We start from the raw sequence: 13,944 nt of genomic DNA on the forward strand, positions 1-13,944 counted from the left end.
TATTATTGTTATTATTATCATTATTACTATCACCTTGTTACCTCCCCAGCGCTCAGAGCAGTGCCTGGCACGTCATAAGCGCTTAGTAAATGCCATCATTATTATTATGGTTATTATTATTATTATATCACCCAGCGCTTAGAGCAGGGCCTGGCACGTCGTAAGCGCTTAATAAACGCCATCATCATTATTATTGTTATTATTATCATTATTACTATCACCTTGTTACCTCCCCAGCGCTCAGAGCAGTGCCTGGCACGTCATAAGCGCTTAGTAAATGCCATCATTATTATTATGGTTATTATTATTATTATATCACCCAGCGCTTAGAGCAGGGCCTGGCACGTCGTAAGCGCTTAATAAATGCCATCATCATTATTATTGTTATTATTATCATTATTACTATCACTTTGTAACCTCCCCAGCGCTCAGAGCAGTGCCTGGCACGTCGTAAGCGCTTAGTAAATGCCATCATTATTATTATGGTTATTATTATTATTATATCACCCAGCGCTTAGAGCAGGGCCTGGCACGTCATAAGTGCTTAATAAATGCCATCATCATTATTATTGTTACTATTATCATTATTACTATCACCTTGCAACCTCCCCAGAGCTTGGAGCAGGGCCTGGCACGTCGTAAGTGCTTAATAAATGCCATCATTATTATTATGGTTATTATTATTATTATATCACCCAGCGCCTAGAGCAGTGCCTGGCACGTCGTAAGCGCTTAATAAACGCCATCATCATTATTATTGTTATTATTATCATTATTACTATCACCTTGTAACCTCCCCAGCGCTTGGAGCAGGGCCTGGCACGTCGTAAGCGCTTAATAAATGCCATCATTATTACTATTGCTATTATTATTATTATATCACCCAGCGCCTAGAGCAGTGCCTGGCACGTCGTACGCGCTTAATAAACGCCATCATCATTATTATTGTTATTATTATAATTATTACTATCACCTTGCAACCTCCCCAGCGCTTAGAGCAGGGCCTGGCACATCATAAGCGCTTAATAAATGCCATCATTATCATTATTGTTATTATTATTATTATATCACCCAGCGCTTAGAGCAGTGCCTCGCACATCATAAGCGCTTAATAAACGCCATCATCATTATTATTGTTATTATTATCATTATTACTACCACCTTGTAACCTCCCCAGCACTTAGAGCAGGGCCTGTCACGTCATAAGCGCTTAATAAATGCTATTGTTATCATTATTATTATTACCTTGTAACCTCCCCAGCGCTTAGACCAGTGCCTGGCACATTGTAAGCGCTTAATACATGTTATCCTTATTATTATTATTATTATTATTATTACTATCACCTTGCAACCTCCCCAGCGCTCGGAGCAGGGCCTGGCACGTCGTAAGCGCTTAATAAATGCCGTCATCCTTATTATTAACGCCGTCATTCTTATTATTAATGCCGTCATTCTTATTATTAATGCCATTATTATTATTCTGACTGCTATTATTACTACTATTATCACTCCCCACCACCATTACTAGTAGATATTGATGTCTAATTCCATTTATTGCGACGGCGTTGACCCCCGTCTGCGGGTCTCGTCGTCCGCCTCTCCCACTTCTAGGCCGCGAGCCCGCCGTCGGCCTCCCTCTGTTGCCCAACTGGACTCCCCAGGGCGCTCAGTACACTGCCCTGCACCCAGGAAGCGCTCAATAAGTAGGACGGGATGAATGAAAGGGGGACTCACGGATCTGGGCGGCCAGGGCCTGCAGCTTTCCCCGCGTCCTGCCGATGAGCACCGTGTTCAGGCCGAGCCTCGCCAACTGCCGGAGGGTTGACATGGGGAGGACCCCCCGTTTAGTGACACTGTACTGGACGCCAGCCGGAGGGGAGCACTGTAGAAAGCGCCTCGTGGGCTGGGAAGCCTTGCGGGGCGGGGGAACGTGTGGGTTTCTTGTTGTAATAATGATAATAATGATGGGGATGAAGGCGTCTATTAGGCGCTTACGACGTGCCGAGCGCGGTCAGGTTGTCTGAGGTCACTGGGGCCCAGAGAATAATAATAATAATAATAATAATAATGATGGTATCTGTTAAGCGCTTACTATGTGCCAAGCGCTGTGGCACAGAGAAGTTAATAATCATAATGATGAGGGCATGTATTAAGCGCTTACGACGTGCCTCTAAGCGCTGGGGAGGTGACAAGCTGATTGGGTTGTCTGAGGTCACTGAGGCCCAGAGAATAATAATAATAATAATAATAATAATAATAATAATAATAATGATGGTATCTGTTAAGCGCTTACTATGTGCCAAGCGCTGCGGCACAGAGAAGTTAATAATAATGATGATGAGGGCATGTATTAAGCGCTTACTAGTGCCAAGCGCTGTTCTAAGCGCTGGGGAGGCGACAAGCTGATCGGGTTGTCTGAGGTCACTGGGGCCCAGAGAATAATAATAATAATAATAATAATAATGATGGTATCTGTTAAGCGCTTACTATGTGCCAAGCGCTGTGGCACAGAGAAGTTAATAATAATGATGATGAGGGCATGTATTAAGTGCTTCCTACGTGCCAAGCGCTGTTCTAAGCACTGGGGAGGTGACAAGCTGATCGGGTTGTCTGAGGTCACTGAGGCTCAGAGAATAATAATAATAATAATAATAATAATAATAATAATAATAATAATAATATCTGTTAAGTGCTTACATGGCCCCTGAGAAGTTAATAATAATAATGATGAGGGCATGTATTAAGCGCTTACTACGTGCCAAGCGCTGTTCTAAGCGCTGGGGAGGTGACAAGCGGATCGGGTTGTCTGAGGTCACTGAGGCCCAGAGAATAATAATAATAATAATAATAATAATAATAATGATGGTATCTGTTAAGCGCTTACTATGTGCCAAGCGCTGCGGCACAGAGAAGTTAATAATAATGATGATGAGGGCATGTATTAAGCGCTTACTACGTGCCAAGCGCTGTTCTAAGCGCTGGGGAGGCGACAAGCTGATCGGGTTGTCTGAGGTCACTGAGGCCCAGAGACTAATAATAATAATAATAGTAATAATAATAATAATAATAATAATGGCATGTATTAAGCGCTTACTATGTGCCAAGCGCTGCGGCACAGAGAAGTTAATAATAATGATGATGAGGGCATATATTAAGCGCTTACTAGTGCCAAGCGCTGTTCTAAGCGCTGGGGAGGCGACAAGCTGATCGGGTTGTCTGAGGTCACTGAGGCCCAGAGAATAATAATAATAATAATAATAATAATAATGATGGTATCTGTTAAGCGCTTACTATGTGCCAAGCACTGCGGCACAGAGAAGTTAATAATAATAATGATGAGGGCATGTATTAAGCGCTTACGACGTGCCTCTAAGCGCTGGGGAGGTGACAAGCTGATCGGGTTGTCTGAGGTCACTGGGGCCCAGAGAATAATAATAATAATAACAATAATAATAATAATAATAATAATATGTGTTAAGCGCTTACTATGTGCCAACTGCTGTGGCACAGAGAAGTTAATAATAATAATGATGAGGGCATTTATTAAGGGCTTACTATGTGCCAAGCGCTGTTCTAAGCACTGGGGAGGTTACAAGGTGATGAGGTTGTCCCCCGGGGGGCTCACAGTCTTCATCCCCATTTTCCAGATGAGGGAACTGAGGCCCAGAGAAGTTAATAATAATAATAATAATGATGGGATTTATTAAGTGCTTACTATGTGCCAAGCACTGTTCTAATAATAATAATAATGATGGCATTTATTAAGCGCTTACTATGTACCAAGCACTGTTCTAAGCGCTGGGGAGGTTACATGGTGATGAGGTTGTCGCCCTTGGAGCTCACAGTCTTCATCCCCATTTGACAGATGAGGGAACTGAGGCCCAGAGAAGTTAATAAGAATAATGATGGCATTTATTAAGCGCTTACTATGTGCCAAGCACTGTTCTAATAATAATAATAATGATGGCATTTATTAAGCGCTTACTATGTACCAAGCACTGTTCTAAGCGCTGGGGAGGTTACATGGTGATGAGGTTGTCGCCCTTGGAGCTCACAGTCTTCATCCCCATTTGACAGATGAGGGAACTGAGGCCCAGAGAAGTTAATAATAAGAATAATGATGGCATTTATTAAGCGCTTACTATGTGCCAAGCACTGTTCTAATAATAATAATAATAATGATGGCATTTATTAAGCGCTTACCATATATGTACCAAGCACTGTTCTAAGCGCTGGGGAGGTTACAAGGTGATCAGGTTGCCCCACGGGGGGCTCACAGTCTTCATCCCCATTTTCCAGATGAGGTCACTGAGGCCCAGAGAAGTTAATAATAATAATGGTGATGGCATTTATTAAGCGCTTACTATGTGCCAAGCACTGTTCTAAGCGCTGGGGAGGTTACAAGGTGATGAGGTTGTCCCCCGGGGGGCTCACAGTCTTCATCCCCATTTTCCAGATGAGGGAACTGAGGCCCAGAGAAGTTAATAATAAGAATGATGATGGCATTTATTAAGCGCTTACTATGTGCCAAGCACTGTTCTAATAATAATAATAATGATGGCATTTATTAAGCGCTTACTATGTGCCAAGCACTGTTCTAAGCGCTGGGGAGGTTACAAGGTGATGAGGTTGTCCCCCGGGGGGCTCACAGTCTTCATCCCCATTTTCCAGATGAGGGAACTGAGGCCCAGAGAAGTTAATAATAAGAATGATGATGGCATTTATTAAGCGCTTACTATGTGCCAAGCACTGTTCTAATAATAATAATAATGATGGCATTTATTAAGCGCTTACTATGTGCCAAGCACTGTTCTAAGCGCTGGGGAGGTTACAAGGTGATGAGGTTGTCCCCCGGGGGGCTCACAGTCTTCATCCCCATTTTCCAGATGAGGGAACTGAGGCCCAGAGAAGTGAAGTGACTCGCCCAGGGTCACCCAGCTGACAAGTGGCGGAGCCGGGATTTGAACCCAGGACCTCTGTCGTCCTCTCCCCAGCCCTTAGCGCAGCGCTCCGCACAGAGTGAGAGTGGAATAAATGAAATTGAATGAATGAATGAATGAATGTGTCTGTTTCTTGTTGTCCTCTCCCCAGCACTTAGCACAGTGCTCTGCACAGAGTGCAATAAATAAAATAAAATAAATAAAGTAAATCAATAAAATCAAATGGAAGGAATTGATGTGTGTGTCTGTTTATTGTGGTTGTGTCCTCTCCCCAGCCTTTAGCACAGCGCTCTGCGCAGAGTGAGAGCGCAGTAAATAAAATAAAATAAATAAAATAAAATGGAAGGAATGGATGTGTGTCTGTTTATTGTGGTTTTGTCCTCTCCCCAGCCCTTAGCACAGCGCTCTGCACACAGTGAGAGGGGAATAAATAAAATAAAATAAATAAAATAAAATGGAAGGAATGGATGTGTGTGTCTGTTTATTGTGGGTTGTGTCCTTTCCCCAGCCCTTAGCACAGCGCTCTGCGCAGAGTGAGAGTGCAATAAATAAAATAAAATAAATAAATAAAATAAATTAAATAAAATAAAATGGAAGGAATGGATGTGTGTGTCTGTTTATTGTGGTTGTGTCCTCTCCCCAGCCCTTAGCACAGCGCTCTGCACAGAGTGAGAGGGGAATAAATAAAATAAAATAAATAAAATAAAATGGAAGGAATGGATGTGTGTCTGTTTATTGTGGGTTGTGTCCTCTCCCCAGCCCTTAGCACAGGGCTCTGCACAGAGTGAGAGTGGAATCAATGAAATTGAACGAATAAATGTGTCTGTTTATTGTGGTTGTGTCCTCTCCCCAGCCCTTAGCACAGCGCTCTGCACAGAGTGAGAGTGCAATAAATAAAATAAAATAAATAAAATGGAAGGAATTGATGTGTGCGTCTGTTTATTGTGGTTTTGTCCTCTCCCCAGCCCTTAGCACAGTGCTCTGCACAGAGTAAGGGTGGAATAAATGAAATTGAACAAATAAATGTGTCTTTATTGTGGTTGTGTCCTCTCCCCAGCCCTTAGCACAGTGCTCTGCACAGAGTGAGAGTGCAATAAATAAAATAAAATAAATAAAATGGAAGGAATTGATGTGTGCGTCTGTTTATTGTGGTTTTGTCCTCTCCCCAGCCCCTAGCACAGGGCTCTGCACAGAGTGAGAGGGGAATAAATAAAATAAAAAATAAATAAAATAAAATGGAAGGAATGGATGTGAGTGTCTGTTTATTGTGGTTGTGTCCTCTCCCCAGCCCTTAGCACAGCGCTCTGCACAGAGTAAGAGGGGAATCAATGAAATTGAACAAATAAATGTGTCTGTTTATTGTGGTTTTGTCCTCTCCCCAGCCCTTAGCACAGCGCTCTGCACAGAGTGAGAGTGCAATAAAATTGAACGAATGAACATCTTATGGTTGTATTGTCCTCTCCCCAGCACTTAGCGCAGTGCTCCGCACAGAGTGAGAGTGGAATAAATAACATTGAACGAATGAATGATCAATCAATCAATCAATCGTATTTATTGAGCACTTACTATGTGCAGAGCACTGTGCTAAGCGCTTAGCACTGTACTAAGCTCTGCACAGGATGATGGGGAAGCAGCATGGCTCGGTGGAAAGAGGCCGGGCTTTGGAACCAGAAGGTCCTGGGTTCAAATCCCGGCTCCGCCACCTGTCAGCTGGGTGACTTCGGGCAAGTCACTTCCCTTCTCCGGGCCTCAGTTCCCTCCTCTGGAAAATGGGGATGAAGACGATGAAGACCGCGAGCCCCCCGTGGGACAACCTCATCCCCAGCGCTTAGAACAGTGCTTTGCACATAGTAAGCGCTTAACAAATACCATCATCTTACCTCCTTCCCTTCCCCACAACACCCGCATATATGTATATATGTTTGTACATATTTATTACTCTATTTATTTATTTATTTTACTTGTACATATCTATTCTATTTTATTTTGTTAGTATGTTTGGTTTTGTTCTCTGTCTCCCCTTTTAGACTGTGAGCCCACTGTTGGGTAGGGACCGTCTCTATATGTTGCCAATTTGTACTTCCCAAGCGCTTAGTACAGTGCTCTGCACATAGTAAGCGCTCAATAAATACGATTGATGATGATGATCATTATTAATATTATCATTAATGAATCTGTTTACTGTTCTATTGTCCTCTCCCAAGCGCTTAGTTCAGGGCTCTCTCTCTCTCTCTATTTATTTATATCATTTATATATACATATTTTTGAACAAATATGACAATGATGACGAGTGTTATTTGAGGATGAGGGAGATTCATTCCTTCGGTCGTACTTATTGAGCGCTTACAGCGGGCAGAGCACTGTACTAAGCGCTTGGAAATACTTGTTTTGTCGTCGGTCGCCCCCTTCTAGCCCGTCGTCGGATAGGGGCCGTCTCTCGATGTTGCCGCCTTGGACTTCCCAAGCGCTTAGTACAGCGCTCCGCACCCAGGGAGCGCTCAATAAATACGACGGAACGAATGATTGATGGGATTGAGGCCCGTCTACTTGTTTCGTTTCGTCGTCCGTCTCCCCCTTCTAGCCCGTGAGCCCGTCGTCGGGTAGGGACCGTCTCTAGATGTTGCCCAATTGGACTTCCCAAGCGCTTAGTACAGTGCTCCGCACCCAGGGAGCGCTCAATAAATACGATGGAATGAATGGATGAACGGTACCTGAAGGGAGTAGGCCTTGCCAATCCCATCGCCCGCTCCTGTGATCACTGCAAGAAGATGGAGGAGGGGAGGGGGTTACAGGAAGTCGACCCCCCCCCCCAAATCCGGGGACCCCCCCCCATCCTCAAAAGGGGAGAGACCACTATTCATTCATTCATTCACTCACTCATTCATCCCCCCCACCCCCAAATCCTCAAAAGGGGAGAGACCGCTATTCATTCATTCATTCACTCACTCATTCCTTCCCCCCCCCACCCCCAAATCCTCAAAAAGGGAGAGACCACTATTCATTCATTCATTCATTCCCCCCACCCCTAAATCCTCAAAAAGGGAGAGACCACTATTCATTCATTCATTCCCCCCACCCCCAAATCCTCAAAAGGGGAGAGACCACTATTCATTCATTCATTCCACCACCCCCAAATGGGGAGAGACCACTATTCATTCATTCATTCATTCATTCCCCCCCAAATCCTCAAAAAGGGAGAGACCACTATTCACTCCCCCCACCCCCAAATCCTCAAAAGGGGAGAGACCACTATTCATTCATTCATTCCCCCCCACCCCCAAATCCTCAAAAGGGGAGATGACTATTCATTCATTCATTCCCCCCACCCCCAAATCCTCAAAAGGGGAGAGACCACTATTCATTCATTCATTCACTCCCCCCCACACCCAAATCCTCAAAAGGGGAGAGACCACTATTCATTCATTCATTCATTTTCCCCCACCCCCAAATCCTCAAAAGGGGAGAGACCACTATTCATTCATTCATTCCCCCACCCCCAAATCCTCAAAAGGGGAGAGACCACTATTCATTCATTCATCCTCCCCCACCCCCAAATCCTCAAATGGGGAGAGACCACTATTCATTCATTCATTCCCCCCACCCCCAAATCCTCAAAAGGGGAGAGACCACTATTCATTCATTCATTCCCCCCCAACCCCAAATCCTCAAAAGGGGAGAGACCACTATTCATTCATTCATTTCCCCCACCCCCAAATCCTCAAAAGGGGAGACGACTATTCATTCATTAATTCCCCCCCACCCCCAAATCCTCAAAAGGGGAGAGACCACTATTCATTCATTCATTCCCCCCACCCCCAAATCCTCAAAAGGGGAGAGACCACTATTCATTCATTCATTCATTCCCCCCCACCCCCAAATCCTCAAAAGGGGAGAGACCACCATTCATTCATTCACTCCCCCCCACACCCAAATCCTCAAAAGGGGAGAGACCACTATTCATTCATTCATTCATTCCCCCCCCACCCCCAAATCCTCAAAAGGGGAGAGACCACTATTCATTCATTTATTCATTCATTCCCCCCACCGCCAAATCCTCAAAAGGGGAGACCACTATTCATTCATTCATTCCCCCCACCCCCAAATCCTCAAAAAGGGAGAGACCACTATTCATTCATTCACCCCCCCAAATCCTCAAAAGGGGAGAGACCACTATTCATTCATTCCTTCCCCCCCAAATCCTCAAAAAGGGAGAGACCACTATTCATTCATTCATTCCCCCCCAAATCCTCAAAAAGGGAGACCACTATTCATTCATTCATTCCCCCCACCCCCAAATCCTCAAAAGGGGAGAGACCACTATTCATTCATTCATTCCTTCCCCCCCAAATCCTCAAAAGGGGAGAGACCACTATTCACTCATTCATTCATTCCCCCCCACCCCCAAATCCTCAAAAGGGGAGAGACCACTATTCATTCATTCATTCCCCCACCCCCAAATCCTCAAAAGGGGAGAGACCACTATTCATTCATTCATTCCCCCCACCCCCAAATCTTCAAAAGGGGAGAGACCACTATTCATTCATTCATTCATTCCCCCCCACCCCCAAATCCTCAAAAGGGGAGAGACCACTATTCATTCATTTATTCACTCATTCATTCCCCCCACCCCAAAATCCTCAAAAGGGGAGAGACCACTATTCACTCATTCATTCATTCATTCCCCCACCCCCAAATCCTCAAAAGGGGAGAGACCACTATTCATTCATTCATTCATTCCCCCCACCCCCAAATCCTTAAAAAGGGAGAGACCACCATTCATTCATTCATTCCCCCACCCCCAAATCCTCAAAAGGGGAGACCACTATTCATTCATTCATTCCACCCCACCCCCAAATCCTCAAAAGGGGAGAGACCACTATTCATTCATTTATTCATTCATTCATTCCCCCCACCCCCAAATCCTCAAAAGGGGAGAGACCACTATTCATTCATTCATTCACTCCCCCATCCCTAAAAAGGGAGAGACCACTATTCATTCATTCATTCCTTCCCCCCCACCCCCAAATCCTCAAAAGGGGAGACCACTGTTCATTCATTCATTCATTCATTTTCCCCCACCCCTAAATCCTCAAAAAGGGGATACCACTATTCATTCATTCATTCCCCCCCACCCCCAAATCCTCAAAAGGGGAGAGACCACTATGACCAAGAAGAAGCAGCGTGGCTCAGTGGAAAGAGCCCGGGCTTTGGAGTCAGAGGTCATGGGTTCGAATCCCGACTCCACCACATGTGTGCTGTGTGACCTTGGGCGAGTCACTTAACTTCTCCGAGCCTCAGTTCCCTCATCTGGAAAATGGGGATTAAGACTGTGAGCCCCACGTGGATCACCTTGTAACCTCCCCAGCGCTCAGAACAGTGCTTGGCACATAGTAAGCGCCTAATAAATGCCATTATTATTATTATAACAAGCTGCCCCCCGTGGGGCTCACAGTCTTCATCCCCATTTTTACAGATGAGGTCACTGAGGCTCAGAGAATCAATCAATCAATCGTATTTATTGAGCGCTTCCTGTGTGCAGAGCACTGTACTAAGCGCTTGGGAAGTCCAAGTCGGCAACATCTAGAGACGGTCCCTACCCGACAGCGGGCTCACCGTCTAAAAAAGGAGAGAAGTGACTTGCCCAAGGTCACGCAGCAGACTTGCGGTGGGGCCGGGATTCGAACCCACGACCTCCGACTCCAAAGCCCGGGCCCTTTCCACTGCTTCGATCAGTTGCATTTATTGATCAGCGCTTAGTCCAGTGCCCCGCACGCAGTAAGCGCTCGAGACGATCGAATGAATGAATGAACCAATTGAGCGCTCACTTTCCCTCATTCATTCATTCGATCGCCTTTCTTGAGCGCTTACTGCGTGCGGAGCACTGGACTGAGCGCTCCGGAGAGGTCAATACAGCGCTCCGCACGCAGTAAGCGCTCAAATGCGATGGATTTGCTGATAATAATGGCATTTGTTAAGCGCTTACTATGTGCCGAGCACTGTTCTAAGCGCTGGGGGGATACAAGGTGATGACTGTTTGTACGTATTTTTTACTCTATTTATTTATCTGTACATATCTATTCTATCTATTTTATTTTGTTAGTATGTTTGGTTTTGTTCTCTGTCTCCCCCTTTTAGACCGTGAGCCCACCGTTGGGTAGGGACCGTCTCTATATGTTGCCAATTTGTACTTCCCAAGCGCTTAGTACAGTGCTCTGCACAGAGTAAGCGCTCAATAAATACGATTGATGATGATGACTGGGAGCCCAATGTTGGGCAGGGACCGTCTCTATAGGTTGCCAATTTGACCTTCCCAAGCGCTTAGTCCAGTGCTCTGCACAGAGTAAGCGCTCAATAAATACGATCGATGATGATGATGACGGGGGCTCCCGGTCTTCATCCCCATTTGACAGATGAGGGAACTGAGGCCCAGGGAAGTGGCTTGTCCGCTTGTGCCGGGGCTTAGCATATAGTAAGCGCTTAATAAATACCATTATTATTATCGATTGACCGGCCGCTTCGCACGCGGAGGGCGGGCCCTTACCTGCCCATTTCCCCAGCCGTCGGAAGGCGGCCCGGGCCGGGGCCCGGTGTCCGCCCAGGGCCCAGAGGAGGAGGAAGCGGACGGCCAAGAGGCAGCGGGCCGCCGCCACCCAGCAGGCCGCGGCCCCCACCAGGGTCATCGCCTGGTCCCAGGCCCCCGCCATGGCCCCCCGCCGCGTCTCCGGACCGCCGGGCACAGCGCTTGGCGCACCGAGGGGCGCTCAGTACACCCGAGGGGACCGGGGGACGGGATGAAGTGGGGCGGGAGGGCGAGGAGAAGGGAGGCCAAGTCTGAGGGGGAGGAGAGGTCAGAGGTCACGGGGAGCGGAGCCAACTGGGGGAAGGGGAGACACATGTGGGAAAGGGAGGAGAGGCGGGGATGGAGGCGAGGATGAAGGAAGGGGGAGGACCGGGAGAGGGGAGAAGACGGGAAAATGTCGGGGGGGGGGGCGCCGAGGGAAAACTCAGGAGGCGGAGAGTGAGACGGGGGAGAGAAGCGAGAGATGGGGAGGCAAGGAGAGGAGAAGGGAGGAGGGGAGGAGGGCGAGGAAAGGGGGATGAGGAGAGAGGAGAGAGGGGGAAAATATAGTAATAATAACAAGGAGGGGGAGAAAAGTGAGACAAGTGAGGAGAGGAGGAGGGAGCAACGTGAGAGAAAAGAAGAGAGGAGAGACGGAGGAGGGGGAGAAAAGTGACAGAAAAAGAGATGAGAAGAAAGAAAGAAGAAAGAGGAGTAATGGAGGAGAGGGAGAAAAAAGTGAGAGAAAAGGAGAAGAGGAGAGGAGAGGGAGAAAAGCCAGGAGGGGGAGAAGAGTGAGACAAGGAGAGAAGAGAGAAGGAGGGGAAGGGAGAAAAGTGAGAGGAAAAGGAGAAGAGAGGAGAGGAGAGACAGAGGAGGGGGAGAAAAGTGAGAGAAAAGGAGAAGAGAGAAGGAAAAGTGAGACAAGGAGAGAAGAGAGAAGGAGAAAAGAGGGAGAAAAGTGAGAGAAAAGAAGAGACGGAGGAGGGGGAGAAAAGTGAGCAAAGAGGAGAGGAGGAGAGATACAGGAGAGGGAGAAAAGCGAGAGAAAAAAGAGATGAGAAGAGGAGAAATGGAGGAGAGGGAGAAAAGTGAGAGAAGAGGAGGAGAGGGAGAAAAGCCAGGAGGGGGAGAAAAGTGAGAAGGAGGGAAAGGGAGAAAAGTGAGAGGAAAAGGAGAAGAGAGAAGAGGGAGAAAAGAGAAAAGGAGAAGGGAAGATGAGGGAGGAGAGGGAGAAAAGTGAAAGAAAAGGAGATGAGAGGAGAGAGAGAAAAGTGAGAGAAAGGGAGAGAAGAGAGGAGGACGAAATGAAGAGGAGAGAGGGAGAAAAGTGACAGAAAAAGATGAGGAGAAATGGGGGAGAGGGAGAAAACTGAGAGAAAAGGAGAAGAGGAGAGGGAGAAAAGCCAGGAGGGGGAGAAAAGTGAGACAAGGAGAGAAGAGAGGAGGAGGGGAAGGGAGAGGAAAAGGAGAAGAGAGAAGAGGGAGAAAAGAGAAAAGGAGAAGATGAGGGAGGAGAGGGAGAAAAGTGAAAGGAAAGGAGATGAGAGGGGAGAGAGAGAAAAGTGAGAGGAAAGGAGAGAAGAGAGGAGGACGAAAAGAAGAGGAGAGAGGGAGAAAAGTGAGAGAAAAGAAGAGGGAGAAAATATAATAATAATAATAATGAGGAGGGGGAGAAAAAATGAGACAAGAAGTGAGGAGAGGAGGCTGGAGAAAAATGAGAGAGAAGAGGAGAGATGGAGGAGGGGGAGAAAAGTGAGAGAAAAGAAGAGAGGAGAGACGAAGGAGAGGGAGAAAAGTGAGAGAAAAGGAGAAGAGGAGAGGGAGAAAAGTGAGAGAAGGAGAGAAGGGAGAAGGAGGGGAAGGGAGAAAAGTGAGAGGAAAAGGAGAAGAGAGGAGAGAAGAGACAGGCGGGGGAGAAAAGTGAGGGAAAAGGAGAAGAGAGAGGAGAGGGAGAAAGTGAGAGAAAAGGAGAGAAGAGAGGAGGAGGGAAACAACAGAGAAAAGTGAGAGAAAAGGAGAAGAGGAGAAGGGAGGAGAGGGAGAAAAGTAAGAGAAAAGGAGAAGAGAAGATGAGGAGGGAGGAGAGGGAGAAAAGGAGAGAAAAGGAGACGAGAGGAGAGATGGAGGAGAGGGAGAAAAGAGAAAAGGAGAGAAGAGAGGAGGAGGGAAAGGGAGACAAGTGAGAGAAAAGGAGAAGGGGGAAAGGGAGACAAGTGAGAGAAAAGGAGAAGGGGGAAAGTGAGACAAGGAAAGAAGAGAGGAGAGAAGGAGAAAAGTGAGAGAAAAGGAAAAGAGGAGAGGAAGAGGGAAAAGAAGAAGAGAGAAAAGGAGAAGAGAGAAGAGGAGATAGGAGAGGGAGAAAAGTGAGACAAGGAGAGAAGAGAGGAGGGAAAGGGAGAAAAGTGAGAAAAGGAGAAGAGAGAAGAGGGAGAAAAATGAGA

General features: G+C 46.5%; 1 protein-coding gene across 4 annotated transcripts in view; it reads right to left on the bottom strand.

Annotated features, from left to right (window-relative positions):
* HSD17B3 (hydroxysteroid 17-beta dehydrogenase 3) overlaps positions 1-11,658 on the bottom strand; it is a 40,451-nt gene extending 28,793 nt beyond the window's left edge. For 3 of the 4 annotated variants that reach the window (XM_038768121.1, XM_038768120.1, XM_038768118.1), the window contains exons 1-2: positions 11,483-11,658; positions 1,735-1,810 (exon numbers count right to left, since the gene is read on the bottom strand). In XM_038768121.1, the coding sequence (XP_038624049.1) occupies positions 1,735-1,810; positions 11,483-11,645 (239 nt within the window). In that variant the 5' untranslated portion in view covers positions 11,646-11,658. Of the gene's footprint in view, positions 1-1,734; positions 1,811-7,652; positions 7,700-11,482 lie in introns of all 4 variants that reach the window. The other variant, XM_038768119.1, reaches the window with a different exon arrangement.
* Positions 11,659-13,944: the final 2,286 nt, after the last annotated feature.

This window comes from Tachyglossus aculeatus, chromosome Y3 (assembly GCF_015852505.1).
Source record: "Tachyglossus aculeatus isolate mTacAcu1 chromosome Y3, mTacAcu1.pri, whole genome shotgun sequence".
In the NCBI taxonomy this organism is placed as follows: Eukaryota; Metazoa; Chordata; class Mammalia; order Monotremata; family Tachyglossidae; genus Tachyglossus; species Tachyglossus aculeatus.